The 27,901-nt window shown below is 44.3% G+C and overlaps 1 protein-coding gene across 19 annotated transcripts in view; it reads left to right on the forward strand.

The window, feature by feature from the left end:
* The window catches only part of LOC108399920 (RCC1 and BTB domain-containing protein 1), a 123,737-nt gene that overhangs the window by 45,784 nt on the left and 50,052 nt on the right, over positions 1–27,901 (forward strand). For 18 of the 19 annotated variants that reach the window (XR_012121140.1, XR_012121139.1, XM_073212791.1 and 15 more), the window contains 5 exons: positions 8,084–8,242; positions 10,752–10,859; positions 11,252–11,394; positions 12,446–12,636; positions 19,610–19,736. Coding sequence is in view for 16 of the 19 variants with exons in the window: in XM_073212791.1 (XP_073068892.1) it covers positions 8,084–8,242; positions 10,752–10,859; positions 11,252–11,394; positions 12,446–12,636; positions 19,610–19,736 (728 nt within the window). In the remaining 3 variants the exon portion in view is untranslated. The remainder of the gene's footprint in view (positions 1–8,083; positions 8,243–10,751; positions 10,860–11,251; positions 11,395–12,445; positions 12,637–19,609; positions 19,737–27,901) is intronic. The other variant, XR_012121141.1, reaches the window with a different exon arrangement.

Below are 27,901 nucleotides of genomic sequence, written 5' to 3' on the forward strand. Positions count from 1 at the left end.
CCTCCAGTCCGAGGATCTCCGTTCATCTTCCCCTGTTTGTCTCGTTCTCTGTCCTTCAGCCATGGGAGCCTCCTCATCCCTCCCTGAAAGTTCACCTCTTGAATGCCTGCTTAAGCATCTGGCTACCCTCTCCCTGACGCCTGATATAAAACCAAAACTTCTCTGTAAATATTGCTCCCAAGATTGGCCGACATACGCCCTAGACAATAACAACCAATGGCCTGCAGGGGGAACTCTTGATCCTAACATCACTCGCGATCTTTTTAACTATTGCCAGCGCCTGAAAAAGTGGAAGGAGATTCCCTATATCAAAGCTTTCCGACTCCTCCTCCCCTCGCCCCCTCCCAAGTTCTTCTAGCCTGCAAGCCGCTGCCCCCGCAGAAGCCTCCTGTTCACTCCCTTCCCCTTCTTCTCCTACAACAGCCCTTCTCCCTTCCTCCCCCACCATCTCTTCCCCCATCTCACCTCTTCCGCCTTCATCCCCGGCAGATTAAGCCTGAGCCTTTCAGCCCCCCATTTAACTAGATCCTGGTGGCCTCCTCCATTTTTGCCCTCATCACCTGTTTCTCCCCTGTTAGGGACCACCTTTGTCTTCTCATATGTTTGTAGGGAGAATGGGAAAGCACCTTCCCCCATGTCTGAACGCAGCATGGGAAAGCACAAGCTAGAGAACAACCGGTGCAGTCCTTAGAAGTTATCTGCCCACAAAAACATATCTTGCCAAGACTCCTCATTCTGAAAATAGGGAGACCTTGAAGATGTGTAGAAACACTGACGATGCTTCTAGCTATGCCCTTCCCCCACTTGCCGATGTAGCAAGAATAGAGAACAACGCATTCCATAAGCAATTAACTGGAGCCCTGCTGTAGCTCAGTTAGTAGAGCATGGGACTCTGAACCTCAGAGTCATGAGTTCAAGCCCAACTAAAGCAGCAGAGGCAAGCAGCTGGGCTGCAGGCTGGCAACACGTGGGTCTAATTCTATCTTTCTATATTTTCTTTGCCCCCATTCCGCACTTCAGGACCTGCTTGAATAGGCGCAGCTAGACCACGTCACTCCCCCACGGACTGAGCCAGAACCCTTCGTCCCCCTCAGACTCGGTCCTGAGGGCCTCCCAAAATTATTGCCCCCCTCTCGGAAGTAGCAAGATCCGAAGGCATCGTGCGCGTTCACGTCCCTTTCTCCTTAGGAGATTTAGCCCAACTAGAGAAATGCCTAGGTTCCCTTTCCACTGATCCCACGACATACATCAGGGAGTTTCAATGGACCCTCCAGTCTTACAGCCTCACACATCATGACATTTTTATGCTCCTGGCCAATACTCTCCTCCCTGAAGAGTGTAGACGAGTTTGGGACTTTGCCCAAACGCACGCTACTGAAACCCACAGGACTGACCCCACCTATCCCCCTGGCCCCACTGCTGTCCGCGAACAAGACCCACACGCGGATTATAACACTACTGTGGGTCTCTGCTCTCGAGATAGTTTTGCCTCCTGCTTAATAGCAGGTCTGAAAAAGGCAGCTTGTAAAGTAGTCAATTTTCAAAAGCTCCAAGACATAATTCAAAAGAGAGACGAAACCCCCTCCGAGTTCTTAGACAGACTCACTCAAGCCCTATTACAGTATACCAGCCTGGACCCAGAAACACCTGAAGGAAAACATGTCCTTATGACATACTTCCTAGCTCAAAGCTACCCCGACATTAAAGCTGAACTCAAAAAGTTGGGACAGGGCCCCGCTACCCCACAGACTGAGATCCTAACAGTGGCCTTTAAAGTCTTCCATAACCGGGAGGAGGAGAAAGAACGCCATAAACAAAAGGCTGATCAGGCCAATTTCCAAATGTTGGCCCAGCTGATAAAACCACAACCTGGGCGCCCTTCTACAAACAAGCCCCACCCAGGAGCTTGTTTCAAGTGTGGAAAAGAGGGACATTGGTCAAGGGCGTGCCCCTCCCCCAGATCTCCTACCACCCCATGCCCCAGATGCCACAAAAAGGGCCACTGGGGGTCTGATTGCCCAACCACGCGAAGGGGAGGCTGGACGAACAACCCCCATCCTAAGCCCGCCATAGTGGGGCTGGCAGAATAAGATTGATGGGTCCCAGGGGCTTCTCGCCCGACCATTTCCATCACCAAACAGGAGCCCAGGGTTACTTTAACAGTAGACGGTCGCCCCATCTCCTTCCTCCTAGATACAGGAGCCACCTTCTCAGTCTTGTGAGAATACCAGGGCCCTACCACGCCAGCCATTACTCCTATAGTCGGGGTAGGAGGTAAACAGATTTTCCCATTAAAACCCCCCACCCACCCTTTTATGCACAATCCAAGACAATCCCATACCTTTCTCCCACTCCTTCCTGGTTATGCCCCAGTGTCCCATCCCTTTACTAGGACGAGACGTCCTTTACCTCCTCCACATTTCCATAACTATATCCACTCCCACAGCCCCCAGTACTCCCTTTCTGATGGCCCTCATAGCTGACGACCCCCCTCTACCCAATGAAAGCTCCGGTTATGCCCTCATACACCCTGTAAATCCCAAAGTTTGGGACATTACAAGCCCCTCCGTGGACCTATGTCCCCCTGCCTCTATCAAATTATGTGACCCTGCTCAGTATATCTGTCATGCCCAATACCCCCTAACCACTTCAGCCCTCATAGGCCTCCAACCCATCATTCAAGATCTCTTAAACAAAAATTACCTCAGACCCACTCACTCCCCATTTAATACCCCCATATTAGCTGTTAAAAAAACCAACAGATCTTTCCGCCTTGTCCAAGACCTTCGTCTCATCAACATAGCCATTGTCCGTATCCATCCCTTAGTTCCAAATCCATACAGTCTCAGCATCCCACTTCTCACTCCTAGATCTCAAGGACCCATTTTTCTATCCCTCTAGACCCCTGCTCCCAAGATTTTTTCATCTTCACCTGGAAGGACCCATACACAAGACATTCTGAACAACTCACCTGGACAGTTTTGCCACAAAGCTTCCGAGATAGTCCCCATATTTTTAGACAGGTCCTAGCTCAGGACCTCAAACAGTTTCATCATGATCACTCCAAGTCCACCTTATTATAATACATAGACAATCTTCTACTCTGCAGTCTCTCGTGGGAACAGTGTCAACTTGACACTGCCTCCCTACTTAACCTTCTAGCTTCCAGAAGTTACCGAGTATCCCCCGTCAAAGCTCAAATCTCTTCCCCTCCTGTCACTTACCTCAGATTCCTTCTATCTCAACAAAGAAAGTCCATTACCTTAGACAGAAAATGGCTCCTCTCTGACCTGCCCATTCCCAAAACCAAGACAGAAATCCTTTCCTTTCTAGGCCCTTTCTAAGCCTGGCTAGATATTTTAGAGCGTAGATCCCTAACTTCTCCCCGTAGGCAAGACCCCTATACAACCTCAGCAAGAGCCCCCCTTAAAAACCATTATCATCCTCACCCTGACACTCCTTCATTAAGCTCCATCAAGCCCTTGTAGAAGCCCCAGCTCTCCATCTTCCTGGTTTGTCGAAGCCCTTCTCATAATACATTCATGAGAGGTCCAGTCAAGCTCTAAGAGTCCTAGGCCAATATTATGGCCCATCCTTTGCCCCAGTAGCTTGTCTCTCCAAGCAATTAGACCCCACAGTTCAGAGATGGGCCCCCTGCCTATGAGCATTAGCCGCCTGACAGTTCTTGCAGAAGGCAGCTCATAAACTGACATTCCGGGCGCCCCTTAACATTCTGTCCCCACATCACCTAAAAGATCTCTTAACCTACAAAAGTTTATAGACTCTCCCTCCCTCCAGACTCCTGACCTTACTATCCTCTTTCCTCCAAAATCCCGTTCACCCCCTTTGCCATCCATACCCAAATCATGACTTTTTCCTCCTTTACTGCTCTCTTGCTTTTTTCCTCATTCTTATTGTCTTCCCCGCCACCCCAGCCTCCTTTGCATGGCGATTGAAAGTCAGACAGACTTACACACAGCATCAAACAAAAGTTACTGCCCTCATTGCCACACCAGACTGCCCTCTGAAAAGCTGCTCTGAGCCTTTATACCTCCACTTTCCTCCCTCCACCGAAGTGTTCACTAGCAGCTACCCTTATTCTCCCTACCACTGCTTCCTCTATGACCAAAAACAAGCCTATTGCAGGTGATAGCCAGACACCTACAGATGTCCCTACTGGTCTTGCACCATTCACTACACGAGTAACTTCCAGTACCCACAGTATTACTCCTCCAACCATTTCATGAAATATCCCAACGGCTCATTCTCCTTATCAATCCCAGATCCCTGGGACTCTCCATGGGCTGCCAGAGTCACAGCCTCAGTTTACTATGGGGGGTTCCTCGACCCCCCACGGTACCCTTCATATCTCTCAAAAGTAAGTTCCCTCTCATTCCCAGATCTCTCAAGTTGCATCAGATATCAGACATTCCGAGAAAGTCATTATCCAAACTCTTGATGGCACCTCTTCATCTTCTTATTCCTCCTACTCTTGGTTACAGCTCATTCAAGACACCACCATCTTTCTCAACCACACCCTTAACACTGCCAGTTGTTTCTTGTGCGCATTACTACAGCGCCCACTGCTGGCCGCTGTGCCCCTCAATATTTCCAACTACTCTATCCATGCAGAAGGACAACCCCTCCGCCCCCTGGCAGACATACCCCTATGGGAACCAGAATACACAGATAATCTCTCCATCCACCACTGTGTAGGCCAAACTCCACCCCCCTCCAGCGCACTTCACTGCCTCTCTATCTACACCCCTACCTCCGGCTTTAAGACTTTTACGCAACCGGGACACTTCTTTTAGTGTAATGGCAGTCTTTTCAACTCACTGCCTCTCAACTCCGATACACCCTGCATTCTTGTCACCCTAATCCCACAGTTAACACTTTACAGCATGGCAGAATTTCTTGAGCTCCAACCTCCCTTGCCCTCACGCACAAAAAGAGCCACTTTCCTTCTCATCATGGTCAGTAGCTCTTTGATCACCTCAGCCATTGGGGCAGGGTTTTTGAGAGAAGCCTTGGGTCACTCTCTATAGGCAGTTAGAGATCTCAACCCCAAACTTGAGGGAGCCCTGACATCCACTGCCGATTCCCCAGCCTCTCTCCAAAGACAGGTCACTTCGCTAGCTAAAGTCACCCTTCAAAACCGGCGGGCCCTAGATCTACTTACAGCCAAGAAGGGCGGCACCTGCGTCTCCCTCTGGGAAGAGTGCTGCTATTACATCAACGAATCCGGCATTGTAGAAACTGGCATTACCAAACTCACTGACCTTGCCTCCAGTCTCCACTCTGCTTCCAATTCCAACCCATTCTCTTCAATACTAACAAACCCCCTCACCTAGCTCTAGCCCATTGCAGGCCCCATAATAATCATTCTTCTCACCTGTCTCTTCTTACCCTGTATAATAAAGTTCATCAAATCCCAAGTCAGAAAAATCTCTAATCAAGCTTTCAACCAGCTTTTACTTAGGAACTACCAGCTTCTGGCCACAGAAGATCCCTCACCCTCACGTGACCTCCTCACCACACGCTGAGATGGACCCCTCTCTCCACTAGAAACTGTTCCTGGAAACAATAGCCACAGACGCCTGGCTCCTGACACCCATATCCTCTTGGCCAACCTATGGTTACAGGGAACCTTCATTGATTTCCAAAGCTGAAGAAGTCCACATCTACTCATCCTTACTGTGGGGAGTCCTGTCAACCCTTTCCTCCCAATCCTCAAGCCCTCACTCCCTTCTCCGCCCCTGTTCAGCAGGAAGCAGCCAGAGAGAAAGCAACGTCCACAACCCCATAGAGGAGAAAGGGGGGAATGAAGGGCCCCCACCAGTAAGATGGCAAACTTCCGGCTTCTCTTCGGGGTCCTCTGTTCCCGCCGGCGCCACCTGAAGCCCAATCACCTCTCACTCCCCTCCCAATCCCAGCACCTAGCCAACAGCCAACAGCCCCGTAGAAGTGACACCTCAATCAATTCATGCCCCTTCCTATATAACCCAGCACCTTTCCCTAATAAAGCGGAACTCTCCGGTGAATTGCTGCTGTGTGTTGCACCTTTCCTTTCAATTGGAATGGTCTTTTTTTATTCCATAGCTTTTTAATTGGTCTACCTGTGCAGTATTACTTCTGTGCTCCCTGTGTTTCTAAAACACAAATGCGATCCTGTTGTCCCCATTTAAGTCCTTCCAGGGTATTACAGTGGTTTTCCTAAGTAGAGTGGATTATGGATGAAGGGATGAAGAAACCAGTGAAGCTCAGGGAGGTCAAGGTTTTATGGCTGGAATAGGCAGGAGCCCAGCCTAGCATGTGTCTTGGAATCTACTGTGCCCTACTTGTTGCTTGGTTAGTGGTACCCCAGGTCCCATTTTTTAAGTAAAAGGCCATGCATTGCAGGTGCACTTGGGATATTTAAGTAGAAGTGCCAGGAAAATGATTGTTAAAATTAGAACTCTTTCATTTGTACAGCCTGGATTCTGGTTTATTTTAGCCTTAAGCATATGTTACTTTGGATAATTGTGCTAAATACTCACATTATTGTACTAGATATTCCTGTGAATCCACTTTCAGGAAGTGTTGCAGGTGATTTCTTCTGTACCTGTGAAGTGAACCATAGCACATACTCTTTGAAGACATGAGCAGTGGGTCTTACTGGGCCTTGGGCAGCACCAGATATGTGAACATGGAAAGTGCTCTCAGTGGGTGGTGGGAATCAGGATGATAAAGATCCCTTCCTGCAGGCAAGTGAGGGAAGTGGGGTCCTTAGACATTCTCCTGGTGTTGGAAGAAGTTATTTCCTCATCTATCAGCTTCCCCCTGCACCAAACCTCTCTGGCCACACTCTTGTTTGTTAGAATTAGTTGGTAATTAATTTGAAATGATGTTTTGTTTTGTTTTTCACCTTTGTTAGTGTAAGATAAGCCGGAATAAGCAGGCAAAGAGAGGCAACAAAGGGCCAGGTGATTTATTTAAATACCCCCGGGTGATGTTCTCTTGGCTTGGGTAGGGAGGTGGGGCGCTTATAAGGGATTAGGAGGGGGAGGAGTGGGCAAGCTATCCTAAGGGGTGTTGAGAGGTATGATTGGCTAAAGGTGACATAATAGTCAACTAGAAACTTTTTTTCCTTCCAAGAGGGAGGAGGCTGACATCCGGGTCTTAGTTGGCACATCAGGATGGAATTCAGGGAGAGCTGTCCCCTTTCCATATACGGCATGGACTTTGGGGTCTGGTCTGTTCTCCCCCTATGGCATCTCTCTGTTCTGTTTGCATGTCCTTGTTTTTCCTTTCTCCAGACTAACAGTTAATAGATTTAAACTAGCTTAGAGATCTATTTATTTCTTCCCCCCCTTAGAAATCTGGTTTTCAGGTTATGGCAGATCACAGGCAAAAATAAGCAGGATGCAGTTGAGGAGGGAAGCTGCTTGGAGCTGACAGCAAATGAGAGCTCAGGGAAAATATTACCAAGAATAGCCTAACAGCCTGTTAACATTTTCATCTCCTTAGCACTTAGGAGCATTATTGTGTTATGATATGGAGCTATGATTGATCATTATAATTGTGATAGTCTTGAGTTATCAGGAAAAATTATGTTATGTCCAGTATTGGTGACTAGTGAGACAGGGAAAAGGTTAGTATGGTTTCAAAAGGTTTCCATGAAAAAAAAAGGTGAATATTTTTGTCCAAAGAGTTAAGCAGATTTTTCATATTTCCTACTGATGCCAGATTAAAAACATATAGCTGCCATAATTATATAGACAATATAACAGTGGTTAAAAGCTCAGCTAGACTGCATGGATTCAAATAACATTTATATTAGTTACTAGCTGTGGAACCTCAACCAAGTCACTTAACTTCTCTGTGTTTCCATTTCCATGTATAAAATGGGGATGATAATAGATAATCTACCCCAGGGTCACTTTACAGGATTACTATGAGGATTAAATTGGTTAATGCATATAAAGCATTTAGAGCCATTTAGCACTTTAAGTACTCATCAGGTGGGTTTATTTTTCTTTTACAATTATTATTGTATGCTAGAGCTAGAATTTTTGCCATTACTATTCTTTTTCTTGTGTAGGTATTTGCTTGGGGCTATAACAACTGTGGCCAGGTAGGATCAGGATCTACAGCGAATCAACCAACCCCAAGAAAAGTTACCAACTGTTTACATATTAAGAGGGTAGTTGGCATTGCCTGTGGTCAGACCTCGTCCATGGCTGTTCTGGACAATGGTGAGGTGAGCAATCTCTGCATTCCATTTTCTCCTCCCACCTCCTCTTTCAACAAAACGTCATTTTCATCATGAGGTGCAAATATGAGATCATGGAAGGAAGAGTGCTGCTTTATTTTGAAAGCTCTATTGATAGTTAACTGGTTATTGACTGAGGAGTAACCAGAGGATATTTGACCCTTTGTGTGTATTTTTAAATTCCAAAATTTATCTGCAAGTAAAGATTCTAATGTGTCTAACTGTTTTTTTTTCAAGATCCGAATAGCCTAATCCTTATAGGTACTTGTGATTTAACATGCTAGATTAAAGAATTTGATACTACCTCTTTCTTCCAATGAAGACATCAACTGTGCGTTCTTTAAAGTCGGCTGATATGTTCATATGCAGTCAGTGTAATTTCTGTAGAACCATCTGCTGCACCTGGAATGTTTTTTCACAGGAGGAAGCAACTTGCACAAGTAGAATTTTTTGTCCTGGTAGTTATATTCTGGTTGCAACTTTTACTTAAATGGAGCTGCCACCATCTAGACAAGTCTTAGTGCACAAACACTGTACAGACACCTGTCTTTGTACACAGACGTGTGGAATGATGCATTGGGGTGCTTGAGTGCTTTAGAGTTTAATGAAGACTCACCTGTGTTAACTTATTTTTCATATTAGTCCTGACTTCAGCCGGGATGCCTTCAGAATTCCTTGGGATAGTCATGTAACTTCCTCCATTCCAGTATTTTTCATTTCTCCTTTGTATTGAAAAATAAGCATAGTCCTAAAATTATAATGATATGGTTATTTTAACAAAGGAAAACAAATGAAACATATAAAGTAAAAAGTGAATACTTTCCCCAACCTTGTTGTTGTATATCCATTTAGGCTTGTCTCTATAAACAAGTATATATAGGTTAATATAATTATTTTTTTTAAATGGGTTATTATACCTACTGCTTTTTTCTGCTATTCTACAACTTCCCTGCTTAACAACATATATTCTACCTGAATCTATTATCAGATCATTTATAGCTACTTTCCATTATTGTGGTTGCTTAGTTTTCCTTGTGTGGATGTAGATGAACCATATCCAGAACTCTACTGATAAACATTTCAATTGTTTCTAATTTCTTGCTATTATAAACAATGTTATATAGATTTTCTGTCGTGTGTATGTATCTTTGTACACTTACGCAAGTAAACAGGATTTCTGGGTCAAGGGATTATGCCATTACAATTTTTGCTATCTTTTGCCAGATTTCTCTCCAGAAACTTCAAAGCTATTAAACTTCTGACACTGAAAGTGCTTTTAACCATCTCTTGCTAGTACCCTAAAGTCCATGTCCCCATTCCCCTCTATCACGTTGTCTTGAAAAAGCCCAACTGGTAACTGTTTGCCCTGCATTCCCGTGGGGCATGGTGCCACCATACATCTCGGGTTTCTTATTTGAATTAGACCTTTGTCTGTTCCCTGTCAGTACTTTTTCCCATGTCCCACACTGGCTATTCTGAACCTTTAACTCTCCTGTGAAACCTATACACAGCTCTACTTTCAGCTGATGACTCTCCTCTCATTCCAGGTACCTAAGAGATCACCATATTTCTGTTACATCTCCCTCTTTAATCTCTTTCCTATCCATTCCCTCTCTCTTGGTCCTGCTGTCACTGCCTAGTTTGGACCCTCATCAGAGATCACCTATTTGCTGATGAGAGGTGAATTTATCTACTAAATGGTCTTACTGCCTCTGGTCCTACACAGTCCAGTCAGCCTCCATGTTGCAGCCAGTGTGATCTTTCCTAAATGCAAATTGGATCATTATTAATCTCTGTTTTGAAGTGTTACAGTGGAAGATCCATAGGTGATGTATTCCACTTACCCTGCTATGCTTTTTGGCATTTTACCCCTTTAGCCCTTTCCTTTTAGTCTTTTCTCCTACCACTACCCCAGATGTGTCCAGGCAGGCCTACCTCCGTGTCATCTGAACCTGCTTCAACACATTCTGTTCCCTCTTCCTAAAATACCTTCACCTTCATTCATCCTTCAGCCCTGCTTAAATCTGTGCTTTCTAAAGTCTTACCTAAACTTTCTTCCTATAGCTAAATCCTTTCTCCTCTTTATTCCTCTTGTGCCTTAATATCTCTGTTATAGTACTTGCCGCCAGCTGAAAAAATTGGTATATATGCATCTCTCCTGTTAAACTGTGGCCAAAAACCTATTCTAATACCTTTTACAATGTCCTGACATGGAGTAGGTGACATGACATAGTTGTTAATGAGCCTCAGCTTCCTCATGTGTAAAACAGGAATAAACATCCTGCCCAAGGCTATCTCACAGTAAGTTATGGAGTAGGAACTGAGGCCAAATTCTGTCATCCCCAAAACCAAAATACCTTCTATTTTGAGATCAGTTGTGGGGTCATATAGAGTAGAATATGGGTGTGGAAGGTGAGAAAAGTGTTTAGATGGACTACATTTATCTGTCTGCCTTACTAGCAGATTTAAAAGCCTGTTTTCTCCCTTCCTTTCTCAGGTGTATGGCTGGGGTTACAATGGCAACGGCCAGTTAGGCTTGGGGAGCAATGGCAACCAGCTGACCCCCGTGAGAGTGGCAGCTTTGCACAGTGTGTGTGTGAACCAGGTATGTCTGTCTGTTGGACTCACTGCTTCTCCCATCTGTCTTTCCTGCTCTGAACTGGGGAATCACAGGAGATTTACTCTTCAGTAAATCTTTTCAAACAAAGCTCTCCACCTTCATCTCCCACATTTAGTGTTACACCCTCCCTAAGTTCCCCTGATAAGAAGGAGCATCATGGTAATGGCACATCAGTCTTGACAAGTAAAAGAAGCGATTGGAAAAATCCTGTAGTCTCAGATTTAGGCTTTTCTAATGCTTTTTAGAAATGTTTCAGAGAATGTCAGTCACACCTGCTGATGAATTGGCATTCTGTAGAAGCTGGCTGTCTTGAAATAGATGTTTTCCCTGCCCTTCCTCTTTACCTGTTTATGGTAACCATTTAAATTTACTTGCAGATTGTCTGCGGCTATGCACACACTCTAGCACTAACAGATGAGGGTTTGCTCTATGCCTGGGGAGCTAACACGTATGGGCAGCTGGGAACTGGCAATAAAAATAACCTGCTAAGCCCAGCACACATCGTGGTGGAGAAAGAAAGGTAACTGGCTGTACCATGTTTTGGGATTGTGTGTATATTTTGGACTTGAGACTGTGTGTGCTGGAGCGGTGGGGTTAGGCTTTATAATTCTCCTGTTTATTAACATTCTCACTTTGAACAAACAGAACTGTGGCCAAACAAACGTTCTCACTTTGAACAAACAAAAAGAGTTTGAGTACCAGCCAGAATGAATATGAAGTTGACATGATTGTCATTCAGTTCTCTAAAGTGACCTCCTTTGGTTGACAGGCATTGATGCATCTTGGTGTGATCCCTACAACCTTCTTACTATATTGCCCACTGAGTGGGGAAGCAAAACAGGGTCTGTCAGAATGTTGAGATTCAAAGGGTAGTACATTTCCTTTGAGCCAATTAAAACAACTTTTAAATAAGTAAAATCTGCTCTTGAAAGGACATTTTCATTTAAATATTGATTTGGTTCGATTCGTGTTACTGGAGTAGATGCTAATGTTTGTTCAGCCAAATTGTGAGGTCTTACTCAATAAGTCTTAAAGAGTATTGACTTCTGTTTCCAGGATCTTGCATAAGAAGCATACTGAAAAATGTTAAGTTTCACTTGATGTCCATTTGGACTAAGATGCTTAGAGTCCATGACCCCTAGACCAGTGCTTATTTAAAGGATGAGAGAAGAAGTTTTATCAAGGAAGTGATATATTGAAGACAGTGTTTTTTTGCTACTGTCTAAGCCCTCCAGACTGTCAGGATTTTTTTTATTGTCTGCTTTCCTCATTTACTCAGTACCCCTTTCCAAGTTTTCCTCAACTGTTTGTGTTTTTTATCCTAATTCAAAATGAAGTTAGAAAGAGAGTGGGGGAACCAGGAAGGAAGAAACACAGTTCTCTTGCTCCAGTCTTCTGGTTTTGTCCATTGGACTTGGCAGCTAATGTCCCTTCATCTTGGGCTGTTTTTTGAGCTACTCCACACATGAACCTTTTATTTACCTTGTGTGATGTTACTCCACACATGAACCTTTTATTTACCTTGTGTGATGTGATAAAGAAGTGACATGCATTTTTCTTAAAACTTCCAGGGTTGTAGAGGTTGCAGCCTGCCACTCTGCCCACACATCGGCTGCCAAGACGCAGGGTGGGCACGTGTACATGTGGGGCCAGTGCCGGGGCCAGTCAGTGACCCTGCCCCACCTCACCCACTTCTCCTGCACTGACGATGTGTTCGCCTGCTTCGCCACTCCTGCCGTCTCGTGGCGCCTCCTGTCTATAGGTGAGAAAGCTCAAAGCTGCTTCCTTACAGGAAGAATGGTACTGTCAACTGACCAGTTTTTCTGCGTATTTTACTTGCTGTGGGCAATATTAAGTTCTAGAATGTTTTGTTCTCCATTAGCTTTAATATCTTTTCTCAAATTAGAGTTGCATGTTAAACTTTACTATTATGTTATGAAATAACGTGTGGACTTACTATTTTCTCCCTTTAAGTGCTTTCAAGATGAAACTCACATAAAATTAACCATGTTAAAGTCTGCAATTTATAGGCATTTAGTACATTCACAGTGTTATATAACTACCATTTATATCAAGTTCTAAATAGTTTCTTCATCCTAAAAGAAAACCCTGTACCCATTTAGCAGTTGCTCCTTATTCTCCCTTCCCCTAACCCCTAGCAATCACCACTTTGCTTTTTGTTTCTATGGCTTTGCCTATTCTGAATATTTCATACAAATGGAATCATGAATATGTGACCTTTTTGTGTCTGGCTTCTTTTACTTAATGCTTGTGAGGCTCATCCAGGTTGCAGTATGTATGAGGACTTGATTCCTTTTTATTGGATCTGTGCAATCAACCTCCAAATAACCGGGAGACGCGTGGATGCAAAAGCAAGAGCGTTTATTGGGTAGCCAGCATGCTGGGGTCTCACACTTGCAGGTGGAGACCCCAAAGTACAAGTTTGTTCTTCTTTTATACACAGGAATGGGGTTGTGCACAGAGTGGGCCATGTGCAGAACGGGCAGTGCACAGAACGGACCGTGTGCAGAACGGCCCGTGTGCAGAATGGACTGTGCACAGAGCAGGCCGTGTGCAGAATAGACCGTGTGCAGAGCGGGTCGTGCGCAGAGCGGGCCCTGTGCAGAATGGACCTAGATATGATCTGACCTTTACTGCAGTTGGTCCCAACTTGTCACTTATAAAATGGAGTAGCTTATGTTAAGACTCTTTAGTCAGGACTCTTCATTCCCCCCTTGAGTTTTATTCTACTTCAAATCTTTGAAGTAACAGAATCTTCCTTACTCAAGGGCCTGTACTGAGATCTAAGGACCATGAGTTGGATGGTGGAGATCCATTTCTGTACAAATAAGGCAGGGGCCACATGTAAGAGCTAGTATCAGAAGAGGGGACCTGCTACTGCTGATAATAAAGTTGTTAGCCATGGGGACCAACTGAAAAGGCTTCTTGGACCTGAAACAAAGCTTGTAGGGAGGAAAGAAAGTTTTTATCATTTTGCTCAGCTATCAGATCAGCTCGCAAGTTGGGAAGGATTGGGGGGGAGGCCTGCCAAACAGGATTTCAAACAGGGTCATGCCCAATCTATAGGGAGTGTTCCTGACCCTGAACAGAGCAAAGGGGAGGAGAGTCACCGAGTCACTGCCAGTTTCTAGGGTTAATTTGGTTAAAATCTCCTTAATGGTCCGATTCATCCTTTCTACTTGACTTAAGCTTTGGGGATGATATGCACAGTGTAGCTTCCAATTAGTCCCCAATATATGACTCAGCCCTTGTGTTACCTGAGAGACAAAAGCTGGTCCGTTGTCTGATCCAATAAAAGCAGGAAGGCCATACCTTGGAATAATGTCTTCCAGGAATTTCTTGGCAACTACTACAGCAGTAGTTTCTCTTTTCGTTGGAAAGGCTTCTACCCATCTGGAAAAGGTATCTACCTAGTTCTGCAAAGCCAGGAATCCAGAGGCGGCAGAACCCCGCTGTCCCCAAGAACTCTCTGACAGCCTGTTTACAGTCTGGCCTTGGTAGCTGGAAAATAGTCTCTTTTCTGGCCTGAGATAGCCATCGGCGTCCCCCCTTGAGTTTGTATCCCAAGTAGGTGACTTCTTCTAAACAGAGTTGACCTTTTTTAGCAGACACTCGGTACCCTTGTTTTCCCAGTGTCATAAGTAAATCTTTAGTGGCTGCCTGGCATTCTGTTTCTTTCCGGGCAGCTATTAGTAGACCATCTACATATTGAAGCAGGCTCACCTCTGGGTGCAAATGCCGGTACTCACTCAGATCTTCGTGGAGGGCCTCGTTGAAGATGGTCAGTGAGTTCTTGAATCCCTGAGGCAACCTGGTCCACGTTAGTTGACCATTCAATCTGTCCTCCAGATCTCTCCATTCAAAAGCAAACAGTGGTTGACTCAAGGTGGCTAGTGGTAAGCTTTGCTTCTTGGGAGATCAGGTACTGCTGCACATGGACAAGGGTGGCAGTGGCCTTTAGTTGGACCACTATCGGTGCCTGATGCTTTGCCCATCCAATGCCTCCTGTCTCAGCCCAGACTTCTAGAATCTCTTTTAGCCACATATAGAGAAGCTCATAGTTGTCTTTTTCTCTTCTCGGGCTAGTGTAAAGTCTATGTTCATCATTAAGTGATAAGGTAAGAATGCTGATGGGGTCTTCGTTCTGGGCATTTACAGAAACCGAGTCGCCCTAAAAGTGGATGTGGGCTCCCACCTTGGATAGCAAATCTCTCCCCAGAGTGGGTAGAGGCACTCAGGGATAACTATGAATGAGTGGAATACCCGTCCCAGTTTTAGGTCTACAGATCTTTGGATAGTCCATGAATATCAGTTAAATCTTGTGGCTCCCTGTACCCAGGACTGTTTGGGAGAAAGGGGCCCCATGGGGTTCTTGAGGATTGAATGTTCTGCTCCAGTGTCGACCATAAAAGTCACTGGCTTCCCCTCCACATTCAGGGTTACCCAAGGCTTGGGGAGGGGGACCGAACCCTGTCCCCCTCAGTCGTCAAAGCCTTCTATCTGGAGGACCTTGGGTTGTTTCCTGGCTTCTCTCTTGGGGCATTCATTTTTCCAGTGGCCTCTCTCTTTGCAGTAGACACACTGGTCTCTCTGCAGTGGGTTCCAGCCCTTGAGGGAGGCTTTGGGATCTTGAGGGCCCCGTTGTTCAGTCAGCCTTTTTAATTCTTGGTTCTGGGCAGGACCTTCTAACAAATTAGCCAACAAAATCTTAGCCAGCCCGTGGGTCTGTCGCTCTTTTGGGGTGTCTCAGTTATTAAACACTTTCTCAACCACTGCCAAAAGTTCAGCTAGCCTTTTTCCTCAAAACCTTCTAATCTTTGTAACTTCCGCCTTATGTCTGGGGCTGATTGATTAACAAAGGCCAAACTTACCGTGGACCAGTTTTCAGCAGCTTCTGGGTCCAGGGGAGTGTAGGTCCTTTAGGCTTCCAGCAGTCTCTCAAGGAAAGCTCCAGGAGGTCCTGTGGGCTCCTGTTTCACCTGACTTACTTTAGACAAATTGGTGGGATGGCGTGCTTGCCACCCAGAGACCCCCCATCAGAATCTGGCAGTAGACAGTGAGCCTCTCCTTACTCTCGTCTGTATTGAAATCCCAGTTGGGTCTACTCGAGGGGAATCTGATGTTTATAATATCTTAATCCGTGGTTGGTCTCCCATCAACCCCTGGGACTAGTTTCCGGGCTTCAGTCAGGACTCTCTCTCTCTCTTCAGTAGTGAAGAAGACCTGGTCGGGGTGCCCAGGACATCCATATACAAGGTCCTTGACCCTGAAAATGGTGGGGAGATCAAACATGCCCTCCTCAGGCCACCCGACTCCGAACTTAGGCCATTCGTTCCTGCAAAAGGTAGAAAGTTTACCCTTTTTGACAGCAAGAACAAGATTTTTAGCCTGGGTTTGAATGTCACTGAAGCGAGATACAAAGATAGAGGAGTAGAGGGAGGAGATTGCGACTGGCCCATGCCAAAGAGAAACAAGAGGACAAGACAGACAAATATGAGTATACATACAGAGAACACAATGTTAGGGTGCCTTTTTCCAAAAAGAAACCAGATGAAGAGGGACGGCCTCTCCCGTAAAAGGGCTCTGTCACGCTCTCCAAATAGAAACCAGGTGTGGGAGGATGGCCTCCCATAAAAGGGCTCCGTCAGGGAGTGACCTCCTGTCTCCAACCAGACTGAAAAATAAAAGCCCAAAAAACAGAAGTGAGCGAGGGACGTCTCCGTGCTCACCAAGGTGCGGGGAAAAATAGTGCATCCACCTAGGCCCTGGACCACCAGATCAGGTTTCTGCCAATAAACTGCACAAATACAAGGACACAGCACATAAACAGGCAATCAAACACTGCAGTCACACTCACACTTACCCACACGCTCCGCATGGTCGCCGGTTATGGGAGCATGATCCCGGATGAGCCCCCAAATGTTGGGTCCATGCAATCAACCTCCAAATAATTGGGAGATGTGTGGATGCAAAAGCAAGAGCGCTTATTGGGTAGCCAGCATGCTGGGGTCTCACACTCGCAGGTGGAGACCCCAAAGTACAGGTTCTTTCTTTTATACACAGGAATGGGGTTGTGCGCAGAGTGGGCTCTGTGCAGAATGGACCTAGATATGACCTGACCTTTACTGCAGTTGGTCCCAACTTGTTACTTATAAAATGGAGTAGCTTATGTTAAGACTCTTTAGTCAGGACTCTTCACTTTTTATGGCTGAATAGTATTATATTGTACAGATATACTGTATTTTGTTTGCCCATTTATCTGTTGATGCCCATTTGGACAGTTCCCATCTTTTGACTGTTGGGAATAGTGCTGTTATGAGCATTCATGTACAAATATTTGTTCTTAAGTGCTTTTGTTATACCAAATATATTATATAATTCAATATAATATGACCAAAAATAAACTTTAAAAATACTGAAGAACTTGTGGTTAAGATGACATGTGAACTCCACTTTGTTTCTCTTTTTTTCTTTCACTGAATCTCAAATGCTTTTATTTCAGAATGGTATCAAAACAGAGATTTTATAAAGCATAGTAGAATTCAGGGTGATCTTTTACGGAATCTGTCCCTTTTCTGAATATTGTCTTCTTCAAGTGTCCATTACTGATTGAGAATGTTAAGATGTCATAAAGCTGAGTAGCCATTAACATGACAATTTAAATCTCTTTTTCTTGGTTTCTTGTTCATTTCTGCCTTTTTGCCAATGTATTTCTTCTGAGTTCTTTCATTTTTATGTTGAGGGAATAAGTCGACCATGGTGCTCTGTGCTTGAAAATTAGCTCTTAACAACCCAGGGCTTTTGGGATGCTCAGCAACTGACAGTGAAGCCTAGTCTTACAACACAAGTCATTCTCATGTAGGGCAGGCAGCTGGAGCTGTCCGGTGATCAGGTGACCAGTCATTCTGGTCATGGGGCAAGAGTATGTTTAAGAAGAGTTAAGCTGCTGCTCAACTTAAAGTGAAACAAATTGAACGTTTCCAGGTTCTTTATAATTTTTTGCTGTGAATACTGTGATTAGAAAAAATGTATCATAGAGAGGGCCTATTTGGCCATAGTTACACATATGTATGGTGTACACCCTCTGTGCGCATGTTCCAATTTCCTTATGATACTTAACCTGACCTGTTTATAAAAGGCTCTCCTGGGTTCTTTGCATGTTAAAGTCTAGTCCTGAGAAGACAGTCTCTTCAGAACAAAGTCTAACATTTTTTTTCAAAGTCTAACATTTTTTAAATGTTAAGTTTAGAAAAAATATGGTCATTGAATCTATCTCCTAAGGATTTCTTTCCCTTCCACCCACTAAAAGTCAGAAGTGTTTTTTTCTTCTCAGTGTATGATCTCACTTGAGTGTTAGGAAGAAAGTAAGATGGTGAATTCATACCCCTGAAGAATATTTCTTCTCTGAAAGGAAGTATTATACTTGTTATCCAGAACTGAAAGGAGGAGAGGGTTATTTCACACTTAAACTAGATGCAGTGAGATGCCATGCAAGCCGTAGTTGGGATGGATGGGGAGTGGTCTGGACCCCTGGACTCCTTGTCTATTGTAGCCATCTCCTTTCTTTTATTTGCTGGGGATCCAGGTTACAGAGTCGGGAAAGCCAGACTTTTGAGAGACTGTCCACATTTCCTCCATAGTCTAGAGCTCTCTGCTTTGAGTGGGGGAGGGTGTGTAGGGTAAAGTAACAGGGCATGGGGCAAATGATATTTCCTTGGAAGATTCTGACAGCAAGAATCATGAAAAAGCATATTTGTTAAGTTTCAACCTTGGTTTGAGCAGTTGTCCCTCCTCTAAGAGTTGCCCCGGTAGCTGCAGGCTGCTGAGAGACAGCTTAGTTCTCTAATGGAGTCACCTTCTTACCTTGTGGGCAGTCACTGGCTGATTCCTGTGTCCATAGTACCAGTACCTTCGTTCATTGCTGACAGTCTCTGGAATTTTTTTACTTCCCTGTAAGCCTTTTTCTGCTTTTTTTTTCCTTTTGTGCATACATATAAAGTACAAGAAAGTGTATAATTTGTACAAGTGTCTTTGCTTTTCTTCACAAGGACACAATTCTAGTTACCTGTGATCATAACAGCTTTTCTCTGTCTTATCAGGCAATACGTTCCCTTGGAATATACATTTTACTAAGTAGATTTACTCTGTTTTTAGACAGTGTGTAAGGATTGTTATTTGTACATTAATTTTTAGGGTTAAGAGGGATGTTTAGATTCCACATACCTAGGAAAAAGTATGCATCTTACCACATGCATTACTGCTTAAGTGGTGAGTTTGTTTCTTGACACTCCTTGGGTTGAATTTACCAACCGACTGAAACTACCCGAAAGAGGAGCAAAGTTGTTCTTAGTGTATCAGTCAAGGAATATTGGTAAATTCTTAGCTCTAAAAGAGAACACCTCAAGTTTTGAGTGAGTAGTTACATAATCATGGGCTATCTGTAACTTTTTCTTTAAAAAAATACAAATTTTTTTAGTATCTGTATATTTAAGACTGGTATTTGGCCTTTCCAAACATTTTTGGTGGTTTATAGACTCAAGATACTTATTTCAATACAGTGAAATTGATTTGTCAAATAAGGCATAAACTCTTTTGAAAAAGTTGTCTAATGTAATTATTTATCCATAGTGGTACTAGCTATCTTTTTGAAGTATTCCAAATCTTGAGTATGTTTCCTGGGCTTTCTGTATTAATAATGTGTCTGTTGCCTTCAGAACATGAAGACTTTTTAACAGTTGCAGAGTCACTGAAGAAAGAATTCGATAGTCCAGAAACTGCTGATCTGAAGTTCCGAATTGATGGGAAATATATCCATGTCCACAAAGCTGTTTTGAAAATCAGGTATTTTTGCATGAGCTTAGGGACATTAAGAGTCTTCTTTTTGCAATCCTCATTTCTTTGTTATTCCACAAATGAGGACTGATAAGAAATAGCCTTAGTAGTAGAGAGGAATGGCACAATATTTTTGCAGGTAGTATCAATCCATTCAGTATCGGCAAGTTTTGCATGTGTGTGTCCACTCATGTGCCTTTTCAAAACATAGTGTGGTAGTGTAAATATTTGTGTATATATATTTTTTGAAGCAGAGTAAAAGTTTTATTTAAAGTTACTTAGAGAGAAAGTGCAGGCGACCTCAGAGAGAGAGAGGAGCACCCTGAAAGGTTGGGAAAAGTTAAAGTTATGCACTTACAGAGTGCAGACAACCTCAGAGAGAGGAGTACCCTGAGAGGTTGGGGGTTCCCCCTTTTAAGGATTTTTCAGGAATGTGACAAAGAGCTAGGGTGGGGCTTCTTAAGTGGTCTCAAATATCTTTGATGAGACATTAAGTTTCTTATCAGTCCTCTAGGTAGTTCTGCAAAAATCAGCTTATCAAGACTGTCTGCCCTTCCTCCAAGGTGGGCAGAGTTATTTGTTTGCTAAAGAGTATGTTAAGAATCTTCTTAAACTTCCTGTTTTTTTTTTTCAAAATGCAATTTTGTCTTTAAGGTGGGATCTTCCTGTCTTTATTATGCTGTTTATAGGTGGGCCTTTCAGCAGGCTACAGTAAATCTTACAAGGATCTAATTAACACAAGGAAGACATGGGCTGTGCTCAGATACTTTTCTTTATCTGAGGAATATTCAGACCTTCAAGGCCAAGTTGCTCTTGACCTTTTGAGCTTTAACTGATTAACTTTCACTCTGAGTCTTTTCTGGCTTTCTAGTTTTAACTGGTTAACAGTCCTTTCTAGGGGGTTTTACTGACCTTGTTCTCTTTCCACCCCGCTCATATCTATTTTCCTGCCTAGCATTCCCTCCTCAAGCAGTTGGGACCCAAATCATTGGAGTGAGGGGCAATGATTGCTCTGGCTGCTTCCTGCTTGTGAGGGAAAGTGTAGTTATTTGGGTCCCCCTGCTTGCTGACTGTCGGGATGATTAGGACAGTAAGGACACCCAGTTAGGGGTTTTAGCTGCTTGCTGTTTGTTGAGGCAAGGAGGACTCAGACTGGTTGTAGGGGTGTCTGTCAAGTGGTCTTATGAAGATGGAGGTGTTGTTGTCATTGGAGGGTACAGGTTGGAATCCTTGTCTTAGGACCATCTGCAGTTTGATTGCTTCTAGGCAATAAGACACAAATTGGATTCGAAGGTTGTTAGGGTCTGGAGTCGACCACCTCTCAAATAGACAGAAGACACTCATGATAATGCAAGTCACACAGCGAGGTTTATTTCCAGCTAGCTGGGGTCCAAGTGTCTGCCCAATGCAGCGGGTTTCAACAAGGACCCAGAGCACTCAAAGCCAGGGGTTTATATGGCATTTTCAAAAAGTACTTACTCACAGTAATTTTCCATAAATTTTGGCTTGTGCTGCATGCTGGGGGTTAAGCAAAAGCAAGATAAGACCACTCCTCAAATGTTAGGGTGGTTCAGCAAGATAAGCTGACCAGTCGCAACCGCCCACAACCCGGTATGCATGATTAGCTGACCAAGGGTCACAGCCGCCCACAACCCGGTGTCCATGATTAACTTGTTCTTTAAAACCTGTTTATTAAGCCTCACCCAGTTCTTCCTTTCCTGAGTCGTGTACTCAGAAAATGGCCCTTAAGATGGCCATTCTCATGCTAACTCATTCTTACATTCTCCCCTTTTCTTGTTGTTACAATGTGGAATCTTGCTCATTGGTAGGGTAGTTGTAGAGGCTCTCAGGAGGGGGCAACTTTTCGTATTGTTGTCTAAAGAACAGAAGTTGGACGGTATTAATACGGTCTTACAAAATTAATAAGCTTGTCTCAACGTAGTTTTGTTGTGCTTCTCTTTTTCTCTTTCTCTTACTTTAGTCACGGATTGTTTTACTACTCTTGTATGATCAGCTTCTATTTTGGAGTACGACTTCGGATAGGGAGGTGAGAAATTTTTCGAGAATATGAAAAAACTTAGGGGTGTGGACTTGTTAAGTGGTCTCTGAATATTAAAAATTAACTTAACATAAAGAATTTTCTGCCTTGATTTCTCTCCGGGACACCAGCGCCTTGGTCTGGGAGCACATTAAAAGGCTCCCTGCCCAGCTCTTAAGGTGGGCTGAGGTATTGTCTACTTGCTAAAGAATCTTGCCTCTTGAACTTCCTGGGTGTTAAAATGCAATCTCATCTCTAAGATGGAATTCTCCCTGCCTTTTACTATGCCATCTACAGCTGGGTCTGCATGCTAAGCTAGTTGCTCAGTTCTGCAAAATTACCCTGTCAGGTCCAAAGGAGGAAAGACAGCGCACAGGCCCAGGCCTTTCAGCATGCTAAAGTGAGTCATCTTCTACATGGTTACAAATGATTAGCATAACAAAACATATGCTACTCTTCTTTATCTGGGGAATACCAATTGATTTCACTGAAGAATAATTCTAGAGCTCAATGTTTAACATAGAGTTTCAGCAGGGGGGTTTCTTTGCATGTAGCTACACTGCTCTTAACTGCAAATATCTCGCCCTGCCCCCTCTAGAGGCCCTCACTCTACTCTGTCTAAGCCCACGGTCCCTGTCTCATTCTCCCCTATACAGATAGAGACCCTAGCTGCTCCTAGGGAAAGGGGCGATGACCGCTCTGGCTGCTTTATGCTGAGAGGGGGCGCCGTAAGGGGTGCAGCCAGGTCTCTATCACTGGTCAGTTGAGAGGGCCTCAGAAGATTGGCGCCTTCACTCCAGGTTCTATTTCTACTACTATTTGCAGTTTTGTGGCTTCTAGGCAAGACAGAACAAATTATGGCATTAAGTTAAGTAGCAATATCTGGAGTTGGACCCCCCTACTCTGGAAGGACAAACCTGATGAGACCAAGAATGCATGGTTGAATATGAGAACTAGAAACAGCAAAACTCTAATTGTAATGATAAGAGAAAACTAAAACATCTGGAAAATTATAGCCAGATATTTTGAAGAAGCCTGAACTCTGGATCTAGTCCGTGTCCCAATGACCAGTACTAGGACCCAGCATGGACAAGGCTGCACTATTGAAACAATACCTCTCTCTAAAATCACCCTCATTCTCACTAAAAGTAACCAGATTAAGAAAATAACACTTGGTTCTATTATTTGCATAAGTACAGCAAGAAGAGTAATTGATTACATAGGCTCTTTTAAATGTGCTTTGCTGGAACTTTTTGCAAGGAATTTCAGATCGAACTTATAGGCCACTTGCACCCAGACAGCCAAGCCAGACTTGCCATCAGGTTTTGCCTTCAGTACTTGTAGGTTTGGGTGAATTCTTCTCTTTTCGAGGTCCCCAAGACATCTTGAGGTTCCTGCACCTGCCAGGAAGTGACTTTCTTTACTCACCTGTAAGGCTGCTGGGAACTCTAAGCAAAGTACCAGGCCAGTTCCTCCAAGGGGCTTTGTTGGCTTTATAAAGTCAACCTTAGTTCCTTAAAGCTGTTCATATCTGACTTTATGCACGTGTATCTCAGGTATGACATTTCAGTTAAATCTTTGGTAATATAACTTGTATTTTTAATTGGTCCTCTGACAGGGAAAGCAGGTTCTTATTGAACTTCTGCAAATAAACATACTGCCATGAAATATAAAAATACTGAAAGCTTTTAAATTCTTGAGGGGTCAGGTAGAGAGAAAGATAAATGTTTCAATTCTGCTTATAAAGGTATTGTCATTTACGAAACTCTTGTCAGTCAGCTTAAGAGAAAAAACTTTAAACACTTTATCAGCGACAGTTGAAACAAAAAGCCACAAAATCATCTTTTTTAGTTTACTTAATCTTATGTAACTAATACCTGTTCTGCTGAAATCTAGTTCTTTACTAGTTTAGTAGTAATAAAACAGTGACTATAAATGACAAAAGACTTACAAATGACGATGGTTAAAGATCTGATGAGAGCTTACTATAAGACAGCTGACACATGGAAATTTTGACATTTTTGTAACACAAAACATTCAGTAACAAAGTTTAGCATCATTCCTCTTGACAGTGCTTCCCAGACAATTAAGCAGGTAATTATATATAAGATAAATAAGCCAAATTAGCCAAATACTTTCTCTAATGAGAAAAATTTCCTCTAACATGTTCCAGGGGCCTTCTGGAAAATGTCAGTTAACTAGAAGTAAAAACACTTTTTTTGAATTTGATTTTGGGAAACTGTCAGAAAGATTTTTTGCACTTCCTTAAATAAGATTATAGGTTGCCATGAAGCAATACTTATCTATTTAACTAGAATGACAACAAAATACCTCAAAGGTGTCGCGACCCTTCAGGGACGGAAGCAACACGCCCAAGGTCTTGATTCTTCTCTAGGCTTTATTGTCTAATCTCTCGTGGTGGTTACAGCAGTTGTCAGGGTGCTTTTTTTCCTCCCGGCGGGCTCCCTTATATTCAGTCACCCAACCAATCCAGGACAGTATCATGCTTGACCTTTAAGCGGATAGGTGTCACGCGCCACTCTTAAGCGGGCAGCACGAGCTGTGCACGGGTACGGAAGTCTGCTGGGCCAATCCCCAACAGGGAAGAGGGGAAAGGGTGGTGAGCAGGAAGCAGGCGCCATCTTTAGGGCATTGTCCAGCTAGAGTGGGGCTCAGCCTCAGCCGTAGGCCGGTCCCCCACAAAAGGCAAATGCAAAAGGTTACACAGTTGTTAGCAAAATTTAGCTTTTAATCTTTTAATAGTAAGATCTTATTTTCTTAAATACTCTGACAGCTCATTGAAACTTTAAGCATGAGAAACTGCTTTGATAGAACAGAGAACTCTTGGCAATCTTTCAATATTAAGAGCAGACTAACAGTTTAGAAAAGAAAAGAAAATTCTTTTTGCTGTGTACTTGATACCAAGACTCATTTGCTTTAATTCTATATAGCATGACCATTTTAAATTCTTCCATAAACTTTCTACAACTTTCTTTTTACATTTAGAGTTCTTCTTCTTTAAATAAACAGTTGTACTTTAGAACAGTTGCCTTCTTTTACTTTCAATAAAATGAATTTCTATTCTTTATACCTTCTGTTACTTTAAGCAATTTTAATTAGAACTTAAAACTATTATTAGGTACTTTAATTTTTAGTGAACACTGAGGAGTAGGCTATTGTGAACTGTTATGCTAGCATTTTTTTGATTGATAAATTTATGAACACATTTTATAATTTTTGGAATCATGTGCTTTACAGCACAGTTTCTCACTAAGCACAAAATGTTTACTAAGCAAAATCTTAGACTACCTGTAAGTATACATGAAAGGAAAGGAGCGAAACACAGCAGCAATTCACCGGAGAATTCCGCTTTATTAGGGAAAGGTGTTGGGTTATACAGGAAGGGGCATAGGGTGATTGTGGTGTTACTTCTACAGGGCTGGTGGCTGTTAGCTAGGTGCTGGGATTGGGAGGGGGGCGAGAGGTGATTGGGCTTCAGGTGGTGCTGGCGGGAACCGATGACCCCAAAGAGAAGCCGGAAGTTCGCCATCTTACTGGTGGGGGCCCTTCATTCCCCCCTTTCTCCTCTGTGGGGTTGTGGACATTGCTTTCTCTCTGACTGCTTCCTGCTGAACAGGGGCAGAGAAGGGAGTGAGGGCTTGAGGATTGGGAGGAAAGGGTTGATAGGACTCCCCACAGTAAGGATGAGTAGATGTGGACTTCTTCAGGTTGGAAATCAATGAAGGTTCCCTGTAACCATAGGTCAAGGACCTGTTGATTCCAATGGTGCCAAGAGGATATGGGTGTCAGGAGCCAGGCGTCTGTGGCCATTGTTTCCAGGAACAGTTTCCAGTGGAGAGAGGGGTCCATCTCAGCATGTGGTGAGGAGGTCACGTGAGGGTGAGGGATCTTCTGTGGCCAGAAGCTGGTAGTTCCTAAGTAAAAGCTGGTTGAAAGCTTGATTAGAGATTTTTCCGACTTGGGATTTGATGAACTTTATTATACAGGGTAAGAAGAGACAGGCGAGAAGAATGACTATTATGGGGCCTGCAATCGGCCAGACCCAGGTAAGGAGGGGGTTTATTAGTATTGAAGAGAATGGGTTGGAATTGGAAGCAGAGTGGAGACTGGAGGCAAGGTCGGTGATTTTGGTGATGGCAGTTTCTACAATGCTGGATTCGTTGATGTAATAGCAGCACTCTTCCCGGAGGAAGACGCAGGTGCCGCCCTTCTCGGCTGTAAGCAGATCTAGGGCCCGCCGGTTTTGAAGGGTGACCTTAGCTAGCAAAGTGACCTGTCTTTGGAGAGAGGCTAGGGAATCGGCAGTGGATGTCAGGGCTTCCTCAAGTTTGGCATCGAGATCTCTAACTGACCATAGAGAGTGACCCAAGGCTCCTCCCGAAAACCCTGCCCCAATGGCTGAGGTGATCAAAGAGATACCGACCATGATGGGAAGGAAAGCAGCCCTTTTTGTGCGCGAGGGCAAGGGAGGTTGGAGCTCAAGGAATTCTGCCATGCTGTAAAGTGTAAACTGTGGGATTAGGGTGACGAGAATGCAGGGTGTATCGGAGTTGAGAGGCAGTGAGTTGAAAAGACTGCCATTACACTAAAAGAAGTGTCCCGGTTGCGTAAAAGTCTTAAAGCCGGAGGTAGGGGTGTAGATAGAGAGGCAGTGAAGTGCGCTGGAGGGGGGTGGAGTTGGGCCTACACAGTGGTGGATGGAGAGATTATCTGCGTATTCTGGTTCCCATAGGGGTATGTCTGCCAGGGGGTGGAGGGGTTGTCCTTCTGCATGGAAGGAGTAGTTGGAAATATTAAGGGGCACAGCGGCCCGCAGTGGGCGCTGTAGTGATGCACATAAGAAACAATTGGCAGTGTTGAGGGTGTGGTTGAGAAAGACGGTGGTGTCTTGAATGAGCTGTAACCAAGAGTAGGAGGAATAAGAAGATGAAGAGGCGCCATCAAGAGTTTGGATAATGACTTTTTTGGAATGTCTGATATCTGATGCAACTTGAGAGATCTGGGAGTGAGAGGGAACATACTCTCGAGAGATATGAAGGGTACCGTGGGGGGTCAAGGACCCCCCGTAGTAAACTGAGGCTCTGACTCCAGCAGCCCATCGAGAGTCCCAGGGATCTGGGATTGATAAGGAGAATGAGCCGTTGGGATATTTCATGAAATGGTTGGAGGAGTAATACTGTGGGTACTGGAAGTCACCCATGTAGTGAATGGCGCAAGACCAGTAGGGACATCCCCCGTAGATGTCTTGCCATCGCTTGCAATAGACTTCTCTTTGGTCATAGAGGAAGCAGAGATAGGGAGAATAAAGGTAGCTGTAAGTGAACACTTTGGTGGAGGGAGGAAAGTGGAGGTACAAAGGCTCAGAGCAGCCTTTCAGACGGCAGTCTGATGTGGCAATGAGGGCAGTAACTTTTGTTTGATGCTGTGTGTAAGTCTGACTTTGAATCGCCATACAAAGGAGGGTGGGGTGGCAGGGAAGACAATAGGAATGAGGAAGAAAGTGAGAGAGCAGTAAAGGAGGAAAAAGTCATGATTCGGGTATGGATTTCAAAGGGGGTGCACGGGAGATGCGGAGCTTCAAGGGATCAGAGGGATGAGGCGTGGTAGAGTAGACAGCATCTTGGGCTGTATCCAAAGGACTCTGGATTGTGACTAATGGGTCTTGGGTGTCCAGAGAAGGTGGGTCCTGGGTATTTGGTTTCAACCTGGAGATATGAATCCAAGGGGTGACAGAGTTATCAGGCAGTGAGAGCTTGGCGGCCGAGGGGGTGCAGAGAATAACTGGGTGTGGACCTTCCCATTTTGGAGTGAGAGAGGGCTGATCCTCTGGCAGCTTATAAAACACTAGTTGGCCCGGCTGTAAAACAGGAGGATTTTGGGAGGCGGATGGATCAGGAAGGAGCCAATCCTGATATTTCCACAATTCAGTGCGGAGGAGAGAGAGTAGTGGAAGGGCCATATTGGGAGGAATTGGTCCTTTGTGGGAAGGGAGCCCCGGGGGTAGAATCGGGTGGCCGTACATGATCTCAAAGGGCGAAGAGAAGGAAGGTTTCTTTGGGAGGGCTCGAATGCGGAGTAGAGCTAAGGGAAGTAAGCGAACCCAGTTCAGGTGTAG

Source organism: Manis javanica, chromosome 9 (assembly GCF_040802235.1).
Source record: "Manis javanica isolate MJ-LG chromosome 9, MJ_LKY, whole genome shotgun sequence".
Classification (NCBI taxonomy): domain Eukaryota; kingdom Metazoa; phylum Chordata; class Mammalia; order Pholidota; family Manidae; genus Manis; species Manis javanica.